This window comes from Girardinichthys multiradiatus, chromosome 22 (assembly GCF_021462225.1).
Source record: "Girardinichthys multiradiatus isolate DD_20200921_A chromosome 22, DD_fGirMul_XY1, whole genome shotgun sequence".
Taxonomy (NCBI): domain Eukaryota; kingdom Metazoa; phylum Chordata; class Actinopteri; order Cyprinodontiformes; family Goodeidae; genus Girardinichthys; species Girardinichthys multiradiatus.
This window is the reverse complement of record NC_061814.1, coordinates 33,730,005-33,752,364: the sequence shown is the minus strand read 5'-3', so window position 1 is coordinate 33,752,364 and position 22,360 is coordinate 33,730,005. Positions and strand designations below refer to the sequence as shown.

The 22,360-nt window shown below is 40.9% G+C and overlaps 1 protein-coding gene across 4 annotated transcripts in view; it reads right to left on the bottom strand.

The window, feature by feature from the left end:
* Positions 1–22,360, bottom strand: part of vit (vitrin) — a 56,125-nt gene that overhangs the window by 33,117 nt on the left and 648 nt on the right. For 3 of the 4 annotated variants that reach the window (XM_047352253.1, XM_047352255.1, XM_047352256.1), the window contains exons 2-11: positions 10,326–10,413; positions 10,064–10,129; positions 6,941–7,097; positions 6,731–6,864; positions 6,570–6,647; positions 5,090–5,269; positions 4,554–4,598; positions 2,969–3,007; positions 2,834–2,884; positions 397–459 (exon numbers count right to left, since the gene is read on the bottom strand). In XM_047352253.1, the coding sequence (XP_047208209.1) occupies positions 397–459; positions 2,834–2,884; positions 2,969–3,007; positions 4,554–4,598; positions 5,090–5,269; positions 6,570–6,647; positions 6,731–6,864; positions 6,941–7,097; positions 10,064–10,129; positions 10,326–10,356 (844 nt within the window). In that variant the 5' untranslated portion in view covers positions 10,357–10,413. The remainder of the gene's footprint in view (positions 1–396; positions 460–2,833; positions 2,885–2,968; positions 3,008–4,553; positions 4,599–5,089; positions 5,270–6,569; positions 6,648–6,730; positions 6,865–6,940; positions 7,098–10,063; positions 10,130–10,325; positions 10,414–22,360) is intronic. The other variant, XM_047352257.1, reaches the window with a different exon arrangement.

The following is a 22,360-nucleotide window of genomic DNA, read 5'->3' as shown; positions in this document are numbered from 1 at the left end:
AGCCCAGCTGTTTTGCTTTGATGGAAGTAAAAGGCTTTTTTTCCTCCACAGCATGCTATCAAAAACAAAAGGATGTACGACAGGCGTATTTACAAGCACTAGCTCTGCTTCATTTGCCTCTTTTCATCTTGTAAAATGAAAATATTACTGGGAGGGATGCTCCTGATGACAGAAAACAGCAGTTATGTAGAGAGGAATGTTAGCTGGGACGCTCAGAGAATGGAATTAGAGGTGACCCTGGGGGTGAAGATATCAGGGGCTTATGGGTGTGAACAGTGGGGTCAGACTTACAGCAGTATGCTGACGTTGACCTGCATTCCTTCTGTCTGCCCCACCATACCTACCTGTTTTATTATGGGTGTGTATGGATGTAAGTGTGCTAATGAGGAGGCTGACCTGGGCCGACTGGAGATGATGGTTGCCTCCTGATGGCTGAGCCCGCCTCTGGCCGGCGCAAACCTTGGACCAGGGTTAGAAGGAAGACATTTTTCAAAATAGCAAAACATTGCTGAGTTTTTCTGCGCTGACATTTAAATGAAGTACAAATTCTGTTGCTCACATGTTAAATATTTGCTTTATTTTGCATACCTTCTGGAAGATGGTTCAGGTTGTTACTGAAATTAGCGGATTGCACTGGTGTCTAAATATCAGCACAGATTTTAAAAAACAGCACCTCCCGAAAGTATCGCTACCTCTGGTAAAGATGTGAAAAACCCTTAAAATAAATGAAGATTTTATTCAGTAGCACTGTTTTCTTTGGCTCACCTCACAGGTTTCTGTTCTATTTAACTCTGATGACTAAGAAGGCAGGGAGAAGCATGGAAGATTTTTCTATTCTTCTGAACCATTTCTGTTTATTTGGTCTTGTGGTTTTGATCATTATCCTATTGAAAGGCCCACTGACCTGTTTCCATGTATTTCCTAGAGGCCACCAGATTTCTAATGTTCTTCATGAGTTCATGCTCCAAGGGCCCATTTCATCACAGATCCTCCACCATACTCACCACGGGCTCCTTATGAACAGTAGGCTTGAGGTGCTTTTGCACACAGACTTCCTTTGTTTCATACCAGACCCCACTTGGAGTGTTTGTTGCAGAAAAGCTCAATCTTGGTCTCATTTTAGCAAAGCATACGGTTCTAGTTGAGGTTCCAGCAGAGTTGATCAAATTCTACATGTTTATGTATGTGACAGTAGAGCAGAAAAGACTCCTAATGGTAGATATAGTGACATCCAAGAAGCTGCTACTTGCTGCAGTTCTCCAACAAGGAGCTTTGGAGGTTTTTTTTAGCTCCCTTACTATCCTTCTCATTGTTCATGGTGGCAGGATAAATAAAGGAGCTCCAAATCTGTTAATTTTCGTTACTGCTCTGACTGGATGTGAATAAGTTTAATTGAGTAGCTATTTTCTTGTTACCAATTCCTTAAAGATAAAGATCAACACATTTGCTTTGGCTGATTGGCTTATTTCTTGTCTTTCCCATTCTGAAGAGTGATTAAGAAGAATAAAAATCTGTGTCATGCATATTTATAAACTAACAAGGCAATAAGTCACAGATGACCTATTATATGTTCCTAGAGACTCATCAACTTTAAAAGGTAAAGTATGAATAAAAAAATACTTCAGTTACATGTATTTAACAGAAATTGTCAGGGGTGTTATTAATCAATGACTTCTACCTGCTGAATAAACGTACTCAACCCCTTGCTGCCTGAATATATTTGCAATTATATAAAAATTGAGTGAAACATATGCTCCATTAAGCATATGAAACAGCTATACATTTAGATATGATGCAAATTAGCATCATTAGGCATATTTGTGTATAATAATAATTAAATAAATTATCTTGTTTCCGGTATGTAGAATATGTTGTTGATGCTCCTTTTACCAAATAAGGCTTTGAGATTGGCTTACAACATAGGTTTCTGTACAGTCCATTCTTTTACAGCACACCGCAGTGCTGGGAAAAGCTCAAAAACTTAAGAGAAACTACAAAAATATTAGGGGCCATAGTGGCCGGAGTGGGTCAAACCGCAAGCCATGGCAAAGGTTCAAAATCACCTTTTGAGGACATGATGTGCAACAGTGAGTGTTTATTTGCATGTTTATACTTGAAACTTATTTTATGTTTGGTAGGCTCACTCTGAGCCATAAGACAGGTAAGGGTTAATTGTGGAACAACGCATGACGTTAATGGCTGGTGGCGGGGCTTCAAGCTAAAACTCCAGCCATTAACAAATCAATGGAAACACAACAGCTTTCGTGTGGAGTAGAACAAGATCAATTGGAGTGGAGCCGTGCGGTGCTGGAACCATGAATGGAAAAGAGGCATAAAATGCCTGTAGGAGTGAATGTGCATAGCCCTGTGATGGACTGGTGGCCTGTCCAAGGTGTACCCTGTATCTCGTCAAAGGACCGCGGGAAACAGGCACCAGCCCCCCTACAACCCTGCATGGATAAGCGGATATAGACAATAGATGGCTGAATGGATAGTCTGAAAAGAGTTAAAGGTTGGATTCTTAAATGTACAATTATGCTACTGCAATAAAGGGTCAATTTATTTTAAGTCTACATCTTTACCAGGGGTTCCAATATTTGCAAAATCTGGAACTGAACTGAAAATTACACCATAAGCACCACTTCTGATTTGCAATTAATACAAGTCAAGCAGCTCTGTAGATACAGAACAGAGATGGCATGCAGAGTTTATGTGCACAAGTAAAAAAGAACTGTGTCTGATTGTCAGTGTAAAAGAAAAAAACATTTTACAAAAAGCAAAGGTTAGTGGGTTGTTTCTGGAACTTCATAGGTGGATTTTTAGGTTGATTTACCTGCACTGGCACGTTGTGGATACCTGTTTGGGTAGGAGCTACCTCTGAACACTGAGGAGATGGTTTAGTCAGACTGGAATTGCTTTGTGTGTAATAAATATTTCAGTTGCTGGATCTTGGAGTGTATTTACCCACCTTGGCTGGGACTCTTTCCTTGTGCACCCTGAGACTGTCCTACACCAATCACACAGTTCATTCACAAAACATTTAGATAAAAATTAACATTCGTAACTGATAGCAGTTTCATATTTGTATTTCAGCTGTACAACCAGAAATGGCTGTATAGCGTAAAGTTTTTGAATTAAAGCAACTTGTTGGTAAATATGCAAGATGCCACTACCTTTCACACAAAACGTGATAATTCCTGAAGCAGACCATTGTGATGTACTGAAAAACACCATGTCCACCCTAAACATACAGCGCTTTGCAGAAATATTCATAATGGTTCACATTTTTACACGTATTTTATTGGTATTTTATGAGATGAACCAACAAGTACCACAAAATTATAAAGTGGAACTAAAATCATTTTAACAAATAAAAATCTAATATTTGTGGCCTGCATATGTATTTATTTTATATCTCATTCCTTTGTATCATTCAGTCCACCAATGTGTAATTGAATTCAGTATAAATCCAGATGTTCTGTGAAGGCCTCCGAGGTTTGTTAGAGAATAAACAGCAAGTAACACAGCAGACAGGTCAGGGATGAAGATGTGGAGATGTTTAATGAAGGGTTAGGTCATAAAACAATACCACAGTCTTTAAACATCTCACCTGTGCACTGTTCAGTCCATTATCTTAGAATGATGATGGTTTGCACAACTGCAAAGCTACCAAGACTTGGCCATCCGTCAAAATTGACAGACTGGGCAAAGAGAATATTAATCAGAGAAGGGCCCAGGAGGCTCATGGTAAGGCTGAGGAGCTGCAGAGATCCACAGCCCAGATGGGAAAATCTGTTGACAGGACAACCATTAAGTCAGGCACCGCACAAATATGGCCTTCAGGAAAAAGTGGCAGAATGTTTTACAAGTCCAGCTAGTTAGCTACAAGTCATGCAGGGTCCGAAGAGACCAAACATTTTGGCCTACCTGCAAAATGCTACAAGGGTGTGGCAGAGTACCAACATTGCACACATCACCCTGGACACAATCCCCCACATTGAAACATGGTGGTGGCAGTATTATGCTTTGGGAATGCTTTTCTTCAGCAAGGACAGGGAAGTTGGTCAGAGTTGTTGAAAAGATAGATTTAGCTGAATACATGGAAATCCTGGAAGAAAACCTGTTTGAGGCTGAAAAAGACTTGAGGCTGCGGCTGACGGTCACCTCCAAAAAGGACATGTACCTAAAACTACAATAGACAGTTTATATCAAAGCATATTCATCTGTTAGAATGGTCCAGTCAAAGCCCAGTCCCAATTCCAATTGAGAATCTGTGGCAAGACATTCTCCAAAAGACTGTCAGCTGTAATTGCAGTAAAGTTTTGTTCTGCAAAGTGAATACATACGCATTTTTTGTTGAAACCATTCAGCAATTTTTGTGTTGGTTTACCACTTAAAATTCCAATAAAGTACATTAAAGTTTGTAGTTGTAAAGTGACAAAATCTGAAAAGTTATTTTTGCAAGGCTCTGTATATCCCAGAATACTTCCTCATACACGATCACGTATTCTAACCCTCCTATATAAAATTAGTCTCTGCCTTGCTTTACTTACTTGAACTTGTGGCAGAAACATGGGCAAGGTACGGGTGACTGCTGCCTGGATGGAAGAAAAACAAATGGTGTGCCGGTGTGGAGACAAGGAAGATGATGTTACAGAAAATGAAAGGGAGAGGGAACGCTCCAGAGCCCATTTGGCACACTGCCCATCTCATTTCAACACATTCCTTGAGGTACGGTGGCGCTGTGTACTCACCATGGCTGCACTTCCATGCAAAATGATGCAGACTCAGCGATTACCGCCTGATTGTGTTTTCATTTAATCAGTGATGAAAGCTTTGGTGATCTACAGTTAAGACAGTCTGTACTGTATTAACTTAATCACAGAGGAGCAGTAGTTGCTCCATAATTGCAGTTGTAATTACCAGCTGCACTCATTCATCCTCATCACTCATTACAGAAGAGAAGGCTTGTTGCGGCAAGCTGCAGGTTCTGATTACAAGCTGCTAATGTTGTAAGTGAGATGTCAAGTAGAGGAGGCAGGCTGCTAGCTTACCTTTTTAAACATTTTTAACTGCTTGTTTTACTCACCTGCATCCCTGACTTTATGGGCTGCAGCCCGGGCTTTGGTGGTCGTGGGTGGTGGTGGAGGTACAGGGGTGGTGGGAGCAGTTGTGGTGGTTGTCGGTTCAGGGGTCGTCGTGGTGACCTCAGGTGCTGTCGTTGTCGGTGGCAGCGTAGCTAACACCGGTGATTTGCTGTCTTTTTGACCTGAAAAGAGATGAAGGCAGTCACTAACAAGGAGGATGAATGAGGGAGGACAAGCGTCTACAGAGTAACCTCTGTGTTGTAATGCATTCTTGTCATTCTTAGCAGACTGCAGCAATCCAAATCCTCGTTCTGGCTGAGTGAAGTTCAGCATGCCAGAATCAAGTGTGTGGATGTTTATTCTGTCACCTTTTGACCCCAGAATGCACTGAACCACACATGTGAAGCCTGAAAGAGTTGTAAGTACACCGCCTTTTGAAATTTTAAATATTTTACGAAAATGTCTAAATAAAGACCTGAAAAGTGTGGTGTTTATTTGCATTCAGCCCCTCTGAGCGTTTTAAGGAATGTTTCAAACCAGATTTTCATATCTAGAGACTGAATGTTTTACCCATTTGTTTTAAAATAGTTCAAGCTCATGCAGATTTTATGACCATCCATTTTTAAGTATTTCGTCAGATTTTATTTTAATTTAGGTCTGGACTTTGACTAGGCCATTATAACACATGGATATGCCTTTATCTGAACTATTCTAGCTCAGGCTGTATGTTTAAGGTTGTTGTCTGGCTGGAAGTTGAACATCAACCTAACAAGTTTTATTCCACAATTATCCTGTATTTAGCTCCATCCATACGAATGAACTCTGGACATCTTCCCTTTTTCTGTTAAAGATGAGCACCACCACAGCAGGATGCTGCCACCACCGTGTTCTACTGTTCTGTTCATGGTGACGTGCGTCGTTACTTCAGTAATGTTCTCTAGTAAACCTCTGAGGCCTGCACATTACAGCTGATTCTATGCTGTGATTCAATTTCACAGACTCCTGGTTTCACTCAATTTTATTAAAACAAGGGAGGGCGAATACAAATGCATGGCACAGGTTTCAGGTTTTTATTTGTAAAACCTTTAACAATTATGCACTAATTTGTGTTGTTCTACAAAGTACAATCCCAGTAAAATACAACCCAGTTTATTGTTGTAATGGGATAAAATGCGGAAAGTTCCCGGGACATGGATATGTTGTCCGGGTAAAATGTACAACTAAAACTGGACTCTATATTTCACTTCCTTTCCACAATTGTTTCTTAAAATCTAGAGGTAAATTGTCATAATTACTACATTTAAATAAGAAAATCAAAATAAATTTAAACCATGGGGAAAATGGTAAAATGTTTATTATTTTTTTAAATTGAGATACTGTATCATTGCAGTATTTGCTATATTTAATTTGTACCAGTGCTACACTGTAAAAAATGAAATGCATTTAAAATCTTTGGTATTAGTGTAAAAATAATACTCCTACCTGTCTTCACATAGGTTGGTCTTGAAGGAACATAGTCCAAAGTGGAGGGGTAGATGACTCCTTTCTTAGGTTTCCCGACTGAAACACAACAAATCCAGCTTTTATTTGGCTAATTTCTTCTAAATATCTGCTTTTAAAGATATTTAATCCGGCATCAGTACCTGAGACCACAAATGACTCCCTCCACTTAGGTAGGGACAGTGATCGCACCCCATTAGAGTTGCTGCCTTTGTAGACGTTCTGTCCAGCCATCTTCCTCACAATTACTTTCCCCCCCGCGTTTGTGATGACTCCGCTGTGCAGGCAACATGTTTGTCAAATATAACTATTACGAGACTGTTTTGGTGATATTTATTTCCCTGTCCTAACACCTGTGGATGGCTGCATTGCAGATGCTGGAGATGGAGGCGAAAATGTTTGTCCCGTAGACCTGCTGCTTGGTTTCCTTACAGTGTGCAGGACACCTGGCAATGAACTCTGGGAGGTTAATCTTCCCTGCTCGGACATCACACTCTATATCTGGAACAACTGTGGACAGTGGACGATAGAAGTATACAAAGGTCAAAGTAGGTGGAAAAGTCACATTACCTTACAATAAAGTGAACAACTTCTCAGGAGGTACAGTGCCTTGCGAAAGTACTCGTCCCCCTTGAACTTTTCAACCTCTTGCCACATTTCAGGCTTCAAACATAAAGATATAAAATTCAAATTTTTTGTGAAGAATCAACAACAAGTGGGACACAATCATCAAGTGGAATTAAATTTATTGGATGTGTCAAACTTTTTTAACAAATAAAAAACTGAAAAGTGGGGCGTGCAATATTATTCGGCCCCTTTACTTTCAGTGCAGCAAACTCACTCCAGAAGTTCAGTGAGGATCTCTGAATGATCCAATGTTGTCCCAAATGACTGATGATGATAAATAGAATCCACCTGTGTGTAATCAAGTCTCCGTGTAAATGCACCTGCTCTGTGATAGTCTCAGGGTTCTGTTCAAAGCGCAGAGAGCATCATGAAGACCAAGGAACACACCAGGCAGGTCCGAGATACTGCTGTGGAGAAGTTTAAAGCCGGATTTGGATACAAAAAAAAATTCCCAAGCTTTAAACATCCGAAGGAGCACTGTGCAAGCAATCATATTGAACTGGAAGGAGTATCAGACCACTGCAAATCTACCAAGACCCGGCCGTCCCTCTAAACTTTCGTCTCGAACAAGGAGAAGACTGATCAGAGATGCAGCCAAGAGGCCCATGATCACTCTGGATGAACTGTAGAGATCTACAGCTGAGGTGGGAGAGTCTGTCCATAGGACAACAATCAGTCGTACACTGCACAAATCTGGCCTTTATGGAAGAGTGGCAAGAAGAAAGCCAGTTCTCAAAGATATCCATAAAAAGTCTCATTTAAAGTTTGCCACAAGCCACCTGGGAGAAACACCAAACATGTGGAAGAAGGTGCTCTGGTCAGATGAAACCAAAATCAAACTGTTTGGCCACAATGCAAAACGATATGTTTGGCATAAAAGCAACACAGCTCATCACCCTGAACACACCATCCCCACTGTCAAACATGGTGGTGGCAGCATCATGGTTTGGGCCTGCTTTTCGTCAGCAGGGACAGAGAAGATGGTCAAAATTGATGGGAAGATGGATGGGGCCAAATACAGGACCATTCTGGAAGAAAACCTGTTGGAGTCTGCAAGAGACCTGAGACTGGGACGGAGATTTATCTTCCAACAAGACAATGATCCAAAACATGAAGCCAAATCTACAATAGAATGGTTCACAAATAAACGTATCCAGGTGTTGGAATGGCCAAGTCAAAGTCCAGACCTGAATCCAATTGAGAATCTGTGGAAAGAGCTGAAGACTGCTGTTCACGAGCGCTCTCCATCCAACCTCACTGACCTCGAGCTGTTTTGCAAGGAAGAATGGGCAAGAATTTCAGTCTCTCGATGTGCAAAACTGATAGAGACAAACCCCAAGTGACTTGCAGCTGTAATTGCAGCAAAGGGTGGCGCTACAAAGTATTAACGCAAGGGGCTGAATAATATTGCACGCCACACTTTTCAGTTTTTCATCTGTTAAAAAAGTTTGACACATCCAATAAATTTCATTCCACTTCACGATTGTGTCCCACTTGTTGTTGATTCTTCACAAAAAATATGAATTTTATATCTTTATGTTTGAAGCCTGAAATGTGGCAAGAAGTTGACCAGTTCAAGGGGGCTGAGTACTTTCGCAAGGCACTGTATGGTATATTCTGCTAGAATTTTAAGGTTGCTACCAACACAGAATCCAACCTATATTCAACAGAGCTTTGACAAACTGCATCTCAGTGTGATACTTCAGCTGAAATAAAGCCAACAAGAGGACCCTGCAAAAGATATTGAGGGGAGCTTAAAGTACAATTCTAATTTCCCTACTCCCTGTCCAGGATCTGTTTCAGATTCACAGAATTTACATCTGATCTGATCCAAACTGTCACCCTGATGTAAGGAAAAAAATACACTTAAGAATCCAAACACCTGATGAGCCACCAAACATCAAACCTGCCATGAACTGAGTCACTGCCCACAGTGAAGCCAGCTTAACGTCACCACGGTTGGGAGGGCGCCAACCAAAAAATAACCCATCAAGTTCAATTGAAATCTGGGTCTGCTTGGATGGACAAAAACATGTTTTCTAGAAAAAAGTAATGTACATCTTTCTACAACAACAAGATGAATGTTTGAAGGAATAAAGAAGAAGCTTTACTACTCAAGAGGACTGCACCAACTGTCAAGCATGGTGGTGGCAGCATCATGCTTTGTGACTGTTGCATTGCAAGTGGCTCTAGAGCATCTGCAACTAAAATATTAACTTTTAGTTAAGATTTCTTAAACAAATAAGCACGACAGAACAAGTTTAGAAGTACAAAAAGCTTAACTTTCCTCCTCGACCAGCTCTAACCCCGCTGCTTCAATATTGGAAATTTCCTATATTTTCTCAACCTCACTGTCTCACTTCTTGTTACAAACTGGATGGGATGGAGTCACATGACTACAGACTGTACACGTAGAGCCTTAAAGTGACGTGAACATAGCCTTCTGTACACAGCTAAAAAAGAAAAAACTTCATTTCTTTAAAACATCGAAAATAAAGACTTGGTCAAAATGACATGTCATTGTCAAAAATGTCAGTGTCTGTAAATTTTCAGTTTATCACCCATGTCTACTAACTACTAATTATTTCTCCTCAGCTCAAATCAACAGCTGGATGCATCAAACAATGACAAATTTTGGTTTTACAACAATAATTCCAAAGGCACATAAAAACTGACTTTGAACAGGTCAACTGCATCATTAAAAGCCCAAAATAAACATGACATTCGTGGCCTTGATGAGTGAATTTGACTATATATTGAGTTTCACCTTCCTGTGAACCTCAGTTAGCTCAGAAAAGACTGAAAGCATTGAAGATTACAGGCTTTTGGCTGTCGATGAAGATGTATACCTTGTTTTGGTTTCTTGCTCTTTGATCCATTAGGCTTGGCCCAGCATGCCCCAGACAAGAGGAACGCTGGGGGTGAAGAAGAGGGCGTTAGACGTATTAGCAGGCACAGAAACATAATCATCAGCATTTTCCCTGCATCCACAAGGATGGTGGTGTGAATTTACTGCAACCTGATTCTGATGGAGATACGAAACACTGTAGACAAGACTGAAACATTTTAAAACAAGGATATCAGTGTAATGCAAAAAGACAGACTTCTCACCGAAGAAGATGACAGTAATGGATCTTATCATGATGAATGATGTTCTGGTTCAGCAGCTCAGCCAGATGTTCTTGAATTATTGTTCACACTTAAAAAGAAAGCAAACAAAGAAAATGTTTAGTTTAGTTTTATCTTCTGAGCTCATGTTTTCCTTCTTGCTAGCTTAAAGAAAAAAACTCTCCACACAACATTGTTGAGAAAGAAAAGTGTTGTCTAGAGATCCAATGAGATATTAGCTGGTTATATTTTTTGCTTGAAACCAAAAATAAGTGCTAAGTGCTACCAGGTCATACTGGCCTCAACTCTTTTTCGAGTCGATGTCGTTACTGTGGGAAGAATCACCAAAGTTTGTTGTTTTTAGTATCAGCGGGGTGTTTAAAATTCAAGTGAGAGGAAGCCTAGAGATGTGAGAAGCTACTGATTTTCTACAAGTTGGTTGTTTATTTGGGCTTTGGGAGGTTGCTTGTCATTTCACTCCTTTCCCCATTTCATACTTTTGCAGTTTTGGTCATTTCATACTCATCATTTTTGGGTACAAAATGGCACCATCACATCTGGAGGATGATTGGTTAAATTGTGGAAGGAGCAAATTGATCCAGAACCGACTTCAATACCAAGAAGTTATTACAACGTATTACAGGAAAGTTGCTCTGTTTTAGCTTTTTGAGTTCCTTACCTGTGTCATGAAACATGCTGCATTTAGAAAGGTTGGAAAGGTAAGGATCTACATTCGCTAGGAAAGGTACACAGAGACTGATGTTTACAGTCTAAAACATAAGCATCAATACATTTTTCATTTTAGTATTTGAGCATATTCCACATTGTAAGTGCGCTGTTATGTTAAATAGATGATCCTTTCTATCCTTTTTAAAGGCTGAACGCTGATTAGCTTCAGTGTTTAAAAAGTCAGCTCTGGTAACGATGGTAAGAAGAGGAGAGGAAGAGCAGCAAAGGTACCCCTTGTGGGTATGAATTGATGCAAGGTCTGTACAAAACATCCCACGATAGACGGCACCCATTTTGTGTCGGACATGGAAAAGCCAAAACTGCATTAATGGAGAAAAATCTGTGCCCGCAACAGAGGCAGTATTGAATAAAAGAAAGAGGTAGTATTAGTTTGTGAGGGATTTGAAAACTCAGATGTGCACCAAAAACACATAATGTGCAAGATTGGCTACTCCATGGTGTCAGCACCACTCAGCAACACAAGGAATGTGTGCAAACATCTGATATTTAAACACAGACTGATCTGTGAGCAACAAACTCACTGGAATTTACCAAATATGATTTTCCAGAACGTGTACTTAAGCCCAACATGTTTTATACACCTGGCAGATTTAAGTTTAAAGTATTTTTTAATTATTTCTCTGACTGGGAGTAAAACCATTTTTTTGTGGTTCAGCCAGAGTCACAACTTGAACTTCATGGAGAATCTGTGGAGGGAGCTAAAGATTAGGGTCATGACAAGGAGGCCTTCCAATCTCAAAGACTTGGAAACATGCAAGAAGCTGGTCAGCAATTATAAGAAGGATTTGACTGCTGTAAAGCCAACAAAGATTGTTCCATTGATGATTGAGTAGGGTATTAAAATAAATAATTTTTGTCATGCCATTGTTAAAATAAAATGTTAATAAAAATGTCTAATTTTTATTTTAACTCTTTTTACATAGTTGTATTACCTGTTGAGAGATGCCAATCTCATTTCCTATCAGAAATGAATTCCTAGGTTGAATGTCAGTTATTTCAAATCCAAATCTAAATAATTCTGAGCTCAGTTATAGCTATAGGATCTTTCAGTAGCTCAGTGTACCAAAACATGTGAGCAAATTTATTTGTCTTTTTTATTAGTTATACAACTTTTATTTAACTAATGTTACATTTATTTATAATTTATTTTGTGTATTTAAATTTTAATATATTTTGTAATTTGTTTTCTAGATATTACTGAAGTAAATTTTACTTCTGATTTTATTTTATTCTTTTAATATAATGTACATTTCAATACATACTTTGTTTGCTATTTTATGAGAAGATTCAACAGGAAGGTATGATGGAAAATGCCATGTTTAAGGCAATTCGCTTCACTTAAGTGCAGTAGTTGCATTGTTCTTCCAAACTCAGGTTGTAATTGTTTTAAATAATAATTGTTTAATATTTACTAAAATCATTGTGATTATAGGTTTTTATTTTTAATTCTTTTCCATCAAACATTTGGAATTGATGATATAAGATGCTAAAGATAAAATGTCAACTTTAAATCATTTTACCTTAGTTTAAAACTTGTTTTATAGGAGCTGATCTGTCTCACACATACAGGATGTTGCCTCTGATCCTGATAATAATAATTAATGATTCCTCATGGCAGGAAGGCCTAATTTTACCACTTTTCAACAGGGCAGTTCAAAGTTTTACAAAAACTGGAAACAAAAGTCAGCCATAAATCTTTGATCAGCGCATCTTTAATTATTTCTGCTGGAAACAAGACCAAACAAAACATTTCTGTTGGTTACCGTAGCCTGAAACCACTCTGAAAGCAAAGTTGTGCTCAAGCAGCTAAAATGACCAGTTTCACATTTTTCTTTTATTATAAGTCATGTTAAGCTTCAAATATCAGTCATTTAACGTAAAGACAGTATTTTAGCCAACCGCAAACTCACTGTCTAACATGTGAGATAAAACAGCGTAAAGAAATCCACCCACCAACGTCCATGCAGTCAGTTTTATTAGAGAGCACACACAGACATAATCTAATGAGAAAGGAATGGAGGACTGCCCTTACAGGGTTTCTTTGTTAGAGGGTGACAACCACATCAAGCTGGATCCTGCTTGGAAATAGTCTGTTTACAGCAAGGAGAAATTCTCCCTCAGCATCTGTCATTTAGATGCACAAGTCGTACACACATAAGAACATCAAGCATGCTTGTGGCACGTGTTGCATGTTAGGAAGAAAGTGGCTGAAGCTTTGCTCCATGCACTGTAATGTGTCATTATTATGCTGTTACTGCACAGCAAATCATGAACAGTGACATACAGCAAGAAAAAGCCTCCTTACAGCATATGAGAGCATGACAGAGCAACATCCCAGAGTTCCTCCCGAGAGCCTGGCATCCTGTGTGTTCCCATCAGCAACTCGAGCTGGTGTTTACTTTATACAGCAGCGTGATGCGATCACTGTTACTTTCAAATATTTGTTGCAGCTGGTTCTGCCACCATGAAAGAACTAGAAACGAACAGTTGCTCCTGCTGACAACACATCTGACTGTAGGTGTGATTAGCTGTTGCTTTGTTTTTGTAATTTTCTTCCATCCACCCATCGTCTTCCACTTATGAGATATTGGTTTACGGGGGCAACAGGTCCCAGAGGGAAACCCAAGACATCCCTCTCCCCAGCAACATCCTCCCAGCTAATTCTTGGGGTTCCATGGTCAGAAGGCATTTATAGTCCCTTCCAGCGTGTTCTGGTTCTGTCCCGGGTCTCCTCTCAGTATCACGTTGCCAGAAAACCATCAAAGGGAAACTCCAAGGAGGGATTCTTATCTGATGCATGAACCACCTCAACTGACTCCTTTTGATGCCGATGAGCAGCAGCTCTTCTGAGATTCTCTGACTGATGCAGATCCTGACCTTACTCCTAAGGCCAGGAACCCTGCAGAGGAAAGTTATTTCAGACAGAGGTCATGATTCATATCTCATGACCTTAGATCAGGGTACAAATGTAGATGGACCAATGCATCAAGAGCCTTGCTTTTTGGGTAATCTATTTCTTCACCACAACAGACAAGAGCAGCACCCGCAATTACTTGAGGCAGTGACTGATCCCTATACTGGAAGGGACAGTCCACCTTTTCAGGTTGATTACTGTGCCCTCAGACTTAGAGAAGTTGACCTTAATCTTGCCTGCTTCACACTTGGCAACAAAATGCTCAAGTGCACTCTGAAGGTCATGGTTTGAAGACGTCAACAGAAGCACATCATCCCCAAAAAGCTCAAGACAAAAGGTTAGACCCTAAGGTGTCCAAAACCAGACACCCTCCTATCCATGCATACGCCTTAAGGCCTTGCCTTTGAACTCCACAAACAGGACCAGGGACAAGGGGGAGCCCTGGTGGAGTCCATCCTGCTACTGGGAACTATTCAGTGCTGTGAATGTGCAGCTTTTGCCTTGGTGTTAGGACAGGTTGGACCTTCATAGCAACCCTGGAATCAGAATCAGAAAAGCTTTATTGCCAAGTACGTTTTTGGACATACAAGGAATTTGTTTTGGCGTAGTCAGTGCAATACAGTACAAATTAAACAGTATAAACATATCTACAATATAATATAAATATATGTGCACAGTTTTAAGTGAGTGAGAGTAAATATAGAGCAGTATAAGATTCAAGAGCAATACAACAGTGCAGATGATCAGTTTGCAAGTATGGCAGTGCAAGTAAAGCAGGAGTCCAAGCTGAGCGTTAATGTAATGCATAGAGTTACAGGTTACAGGTGTCCTGTCAGCAAAAAAAGGAGGGGTGTGGGGGTTGTGGGGGAAAGGGACAGTGTCAGGGTGGTTTCCAGGCTTTGTTAACAAGGCTGGTGGCAGATGGGAAAAAACTGTTCTTGTGGCGTGAGGTTTTGGTCCGGATGGACCGCAGCCTCCTGCCAGAGGGGAGAGTTTCAAAGAGTCTGTGACCGGGGTGGGAGGGATCAGCCAGAATCTTCCCTGCCCGCTTCAGGGTCCTGGAGGTGTACAGTTCCTGGAGCGACAGTAGACTGCAGCCAATCACCTTCTCAGCAGACCAAATGACACGCTGCAGCCTGCCCTTATCCTTGGCTGTAGCAGCGGCGTACCAGATGGTGATGGAGGAGGTGAGGATGGACCCAATGATGGCTGTGTAGAAGTGCACCATCATAGTCTTTGGCAGGTTGAATTTCTTCAGCTGCCGCAGGAAGAACATCCTCTGCTGGGCTTTCTTGATGAGGGAGCTGATGTTTGGCTCCCACTTGAGATCCTGGGAGATGATGGTTCCCAGGAAGCGGAAAGATTCCACAGTGTCAATTGTGGAGTCACAGGTGGTGATGGGGGCAGGTGGGGCTGGGTTCTGCCTGAAGTCCACAACCATCTCTACTGTCTTTAGAGCGTTGAGCTCAAAGTTGTTCTGGCTGCACCAGTCCAACAGATGGTCCACCTCCCATCTGTACGCGGACTCCTGAACACATCCCAGTCTGTACAGCCTAAACACGCCTGGAGATTCTCCACAGCCTCACTGATCCACTTCCTTGTCGTCCACACAACAGGTTTGCAGAGCTTTAGTTTCTGCCTGTATGCAGGAATCAGGTGGACCATGATGTGGTCGGATTGGCCCAGTGCAGCACGTGGGACGGCGTGATAAGCGTCTCTGATGGTGGTGTAACAGTGATCCAGAATGTTGTCCTCTCTGGTCGGACATTTAATAAACTGTCTATATTTGGGGAGTTCGTGGGTGAGATTACCTTTGTTAAAGTCGCCAACGACGATTACTAAGGAGTCCGGGTTGGTCCGCTCCACACTCAGTATCTGGTCGGCGAGCATGCGCTGTGCGACCTGCACGTTAGCTTGCGGCGGGATGTAAACACCAACCAGGATGAACGAAGCGAACTCACGGGGGGAATAGAAAGGCTTACAGTTTATGATGAAGGATTCCAGGTCTGGAGAACAGTGCTGCTGAATCACTGTCACGTCGTTGCACCAACCACTGTTGAGGTAAAAACAGATTCCTCCACCTTTCGCTTTGCCGGAGAGTTCCGTGTCTCTGTCCGCTCTGTAGAGCTGGAATCCTGCCAGCTGCAGCGCAGAGTCCGGTATTAATCCACACAGCCACGTTTCCGTGAAGCACAAAACTGCAGATGAATAAAAGTCCCTGTTTTTCCCCAACAGCAGTTGTAGTTCCTCAATTTTGTTGGGAAGTGAGCGCACGTTAGAGAGAAATATTCCAGGTAACGGTGTTCGTAGTCCACGCTGGCGAAGTCGTACCAGCACCCCAGCCCGTTTCCCTCTCTTCCGGCATTTCACCGCGTGAACAAAGGTGAGCGCACCTTTGACCAGAATGTCCAAAAATTCCAGAGCAGTAGGCAGAAAAGTTGGAAATAACTCCTCTGGTGTAGTAGCCCTGATGTTCATGAGTTCTTCTCTGGTGAGAGAGCTCCGGGTACCATCACAGAAGACCGTTTAAAAAAAACAAAAAACAAAAACAATGCGCACCAACACGCCGAGGCGACCATCTGCGGCGCCATCTTGGATATCCCATATTCCTCCAGCTCCCTCTCAGAATGCCTTGAGAAAAATTGTTATAAGGCTTCTCCAGGTCCACAAAACACATCAAGAGTGAACAACCAAGCTCCCATGACCCTCTAAACTACTACACAAGGTTACGGGTCTGGTTCACTGTTTTACAGGCTAGAGGAAAGCCACACTGCTCCTCCTGAACCTGAGGTTTGACAGTTGGAGCCTCGTTTCCTCAACTGCAACATAAGCTTTTACAGAGAGGCTGAGAACTGGGATTCCTCAGTAGTTTTAATGCTTTTTACAGTCATCCTTCTTAGAAATTGGGGCTAACACCCAGGTCTGCCACCTCATAGGTGGTGTCTCAGTCCTCCTTGTGATGCTGAAGAGGTGTATCGACCATAACAGCCCCACAAAATCCAACAACTTCACGGGTAATATATCAAAAACTGCGATTTCAGTCATTCGATTCAAAAGAGAAACTCATACAGATTTATCAAACACAGAGCGATATATTGTGTTTATTTTTGTTAATTCTGATGATTATGACTTTCAGATAAATGAAAAATCAAAATTGGGCTTCCCAGGAAATTAGAAAAAGTGCTAATCAAGCACTGTGATGCCATGGTCATTAAAAAAGGTATTGGTATTTTTGGCAGTGTGATCAGGCACCAATTCCTGCTGCAAAATGAAATCAGCATCTCCATAAGGCTCGTGAGCAGGAGGAAGCATGAAGTGCGCCAACATTTTCTGGTAAATAGTTGCGTTGACTGTGGACTTGATAAATCCCTGTGGAGCAATACCAGCAGATGACATTGAACCACAGTAGTTCATCACTGAACTACTGTGGTTTTCTACTCGTCCTCCCAACTGTGGAACCTTGATTTCCAAATGAAATGCAAACTTCCCTTTGATCTGAAAAGATGACTTCAGACCACCGAGCAACAGTCTGGTCCTTTTGCTCCTTTGTCCAGTTAAGAGGCTTCTGACGTCACCAGTTTAAGAGTGTTAACACAAAGAATGCAACAGTTTTAGCTCATGTGCTGTTGCTTGTGAATCTTTTTATACCCCACTTTCAGTTACACTCAATTTTCCATTATTATGCTTGGAAACAGCAGTATGTGTACATCCATCTTATTTAATACCCTTTGTGACTTACCCTCTGTGTGGACGGAGTCCATAGCGGTTTGCTGGACAACTGTCAAGTCAGCAGTCTTCCTTGTGATTATGCAGGCCATAACATGGCCAGACAATCCATTTTTAGTGGTCTTCAGTGATATATTTTCTGAAGATCACTTATACAGTGAGGAAAATAAGTATTTGATCACCCTGCGACTTTGCAAGTTCGCCCACTTAGAAATCATGGAGGGGTCTGAAATTTTCATCTTAGGTCCATGTCCACTGTGAGAGACATAATCAAAAAAAAGAAAATCTGGAAATCACAATGTATGATTTTTTTTATCATTAATTGTGTGTTGCTGCTGCAAATAAGTATTTGAACACCAGCCAATCAGCAAAAATTCTGGCCCTCAAAGACCTGTTAGTCCACCTCTAAAAAGTCCACCTCCACTCCAATTATTATTCTAAATTAGAAGCACCTGTTTGAGGTCGTTAGCTGCATAAAGACACCTGTCCACCCCACACAATCGGTAAGACTCTAACTACTAACATGGCTAAGACCAAAGAGCTGTCCAAAGACACCAGAGACAAAATTGTAGACCTCCACAAGGCTGGAAAGGTCTACGGAGCAATTGCCAAGCAGCTTAGTGAAAAAAGATCAACTGTTGGAGCAATTATTAGAAATTGGAAGAAGCTAAACATGACTGACAATCTCCCTCGGACTGGTGCACCATGCAAGATCTCACCTCGTGGCCCGTCTTAAGTTTGCCCATAACCATGTGGCGGATCCAGAGGAGTCATGGGAGAGAGTTCTGTGGTCAGATGAGACCAAAATAGAACTTTTTGGTCTTAATTCCACTCACCATGTTTGGAGGACGAAGAATGATGAGTCCCATCCCAAAACACCATCCCTACTGTGAAGCATGGGGGTGGAAGCATCATGCTTTGGGGGTGTTTTTCTGCACATGGTACAGGATGACTGCACTGTATTAAGGAGAGGATGACCGGGGCCATGTATTGCGAGAATTTGGGAAACCCTATAGAAAATCATAAGAGGGAGCTCAAACTCCGTGTTTCTCAGCAACAGCCCAGAAACCTGGCTGATCTGGAGAAGATCTGTGTGGAGGAATGGGCCAAAATCCCTGCTGCAGTTTGTGCAAACCTGGTGAAAAACTACAGGAAACGTTTGACCTCTGTAATTGCAAACAACGGCTACTGTACCAAATATTAACATTGATTTTTACAGCCAGATGTAATAGCACGAATGTTATGTTTTGACATTTCTAAGTGCTGTTTACTCTAAAATACTATGTTCTCATAGACATGATGTGGAAATAGATGCTGTTGTTAAGTTTGGTAAATAGGTTTTATGACAAGCTGCAACTTGTGTTTTAATATATTAACATTGGGACTGAAAACAGTGAAAATCAACCTATTGTCTGTGCAACAAAACTCCTTGTGGTACAGTGTAAGCATGGATCTGTTCAAGAGAAACTCCAGAGCATGGAATAATCAACTGGACTATTTAATAATTAAACTTCCTGAAATCTCTGCTGGCTTTTCCCCAATCAAATAAAATAAATTGTTCCAAACGTTTTAAGTGTGTAAAGTGTTTGATTTCTCATCCTCTGCAGGAAACTATAAACATTACCTTCCCCGCTGCAGCACTGGTGTGCGCCAACGTGTTTTTTCCAGTGCGCTGAGCTGTGACATGTAGGCATATGACTACAGCACTACAATTTGTCCTCAGAGGGAGGACGCAGACTGTGAACAAGCTGGAACAGATATGTGCATCTAGAGCAATATGAGACAGGAGCACAGCAGACATCATCTGCACACCCATGGGAGATAAGCTGCCCGACAGGAAATATTAAACCTAATGTTTCCTAAATGCAGTCACGTTCAGTAAATGCTTCTAAGAAAGCATCAATTTGGCTATGATGCACCTCTGCAGGGAAGGATGACATTAAAGTAACAAAATAATAATTTCACCCCTCTTATTTTGTGTTTCTAAAGTGAGGCTTCCCTGAGTAATTACACAAAGAGAAAATGATGTCTTCTCTGGAAAAAGCAGGGAATTTCTTGCACTGAAGATAGCTGATTCTAAAGGTTTACACAGAGAATGCAACCTCAGATGCACCCAAGCATTCAACAAACGAACAAAAAACTGACAGAGGTTTAGGACAGCTTATTACGTGCTTGTCAACTTTGCTATTTATAAACACAAATGGGTCACATTTACACTGTGTTGCACTGTGCAAGTGTCATGTCTCACATTTAAGAGTTAGATAAGGGGTACGATGTTGCACCTCTCTCACTTCTTATGCCTTCTACAAAGTAGTGCATAGTTATCAAGTAAAAGGAAATGAATACATGTTTTTCACAAATAAAAATCTGAAAAGTGTTGCATGAATTTGTAGACTATTCCAGTTGCTTTACTCTGACACCCCTAAATAAAATCCATCACAACTTTCTTCAAAGGTCACCTAATTAGTGCAAATCTCAAGATCTTAAAATCTTATGGAGCACTGTTCATTCCAGAAACTGGTAATTCATAGTCCTGCATAGTTTACATATGTCCTTCCTCCACTACACCTGAGTTAAATACGGGAACTATTTCTTTGGCAGTTTACCATCTTCTGCAATAGGCTTGTTATTGACACATTCGTTCAAATCAGGTGTCTTAAGCAGGGACGCATCAAAAACATATAGGATGCCTCCCTACTTAATCCATGAGTACTGGAAATGTTTCCTCTGTAAGAAAAAAGCCATGCGTGTTGAAAACAAACAATGCACATCAGGCTAAAGACACACTGTCAACAGTAGAACACAGTGGTGGCAGCATCATGCTGTGGTGTTGCCTTTCTTCAGCAGGGACAGAGAAGCCGGTTGGAGCTGAAGTGAAGATGGATGGAGCTAAATAAGGGAGAATCCTGGAAGAGAACCTGTTAGATGTTGCAAGAGACTTAAGACTGGGCAGGAGGTTCACCTTCCAGCAGACTGATAGTAAACATACAGCTACATTGGTATGGTTTAAATTAAAGCATATCCATGTGTTAGAATGACCTGCTCGAAGTCCAGACCTAAATACAATTTAGAATCGCTGACAAGATTTGTAATTTGATGTTTACAGTTGCTCCCCATCCAACCTGACTGAACTTGAGCTACTTTGCAAAGAAGAATGGGGAAAGACTGACTTACAAGTGTTAGTGCAGCAATATGTGGTTCTACAAAGTATTAAATCAGGAATGCTCAATATAAATGCATGCCCCACTTTTTAGATTTTTATTTGCAAAAATATTAAAAACCATGTATTACCTTTCTTTCCACGTCACAATTATATGCTGTTTTGTGTTGGTCTGTTACATATATTCCCCAAAATGGAGTTTCTAGTTGTAACGTAACAACATGTGGAAACATTTAAAAAAGGATATTAACACTTTTGGAAGGTGAAGAAGAATCATACTGATAAACTCCAGCATCCTTGGGCTGATTTTTCAGTAGACTGAGGACACAGATATACTACACAATAAACACTGATGTGCAAATATATGAAGTTAATTCTAGGTTATGAACTCTGGCTTCGATCACTTTTTAGAAAGTAAATAAGCCCAAAGAGATCACATAGTTTTGGGAATTAAAGTGCAGCTCAGAATGGGAAACTATTACATGTGCAGCACAACTTTAGGTGGGTTCATACACATAGCTGATTATTCTATTCAAATGCTGTCTGGTTGGTTTTTCTCAGTGAAATCAACATTTTTGGTGTTGTGCCTAACCAGGGCAAATCAAAGAAAGCAGGATGCATAACATACCTGGCAGGTGTTTCAAAGGTATGCAGAAGCTACACTCCAAACAGGATGTGCACAATATGGGTTGGGAGACCACACATGTCTTACAAAGGCTTGAAAGTTCATGATGAGCTCTAAAAACACTGTGCAATTAAAATTGTGTTTCCACACATTAGTGGGATCTTTGCATACAGATTAATGCTAAAAATAAGGAGTGTTATTCCCTACTTGCACACACATTCCTTCTCTGCAGTGGTCAGAGCAGATACATCGAGGGTTAAGAACTGGAAGGGATTGGGACTTATTTGAGAACTTGGTATTACCGTGTTCCCGAGAAAAAGCAAACCTTAAGCCAGACTATTTACACACATTACCAGGGAGTGTTAAACCCCACCATTCAAATGTGTCAGTACTGAGCTGCAGACATGTTAAATTCCCAAAAAACGCTGCAGCAACAGAGGAAAAAAAATAAATCTTATTCCAGCATGTCTCTACAGTCACTCCTGCTGCTGCTTTTTGTTTATTGCACTCCTCACAGGCTGAACTACTTTAACGCTTGGCAATCAGCGCAGTGCAAGCTACAGCTTGTTGCTGGACATGTTATGATGGGACCACCTGTGCTTAATCATCTTCCTTCAAAACATGAAGAAGAATCAGGAGAAATGCACAGAGACGTCAAACTTAGTTCAAGATAAAAACGTTCCTCTCTGTTACAGTCAGAAATAAATTAAAATAAAGATTTAGGAGACTAGATAGAAAAAAATACATATCATTTCACTTGTTTTTAGCCATTTTCAGTATAGTTATGCATTAAACATAGCACATTGGTGTCATGGTGAACCAAACAAGGACGCTATGGGTTTATTTAAGCAACCTTTATATAT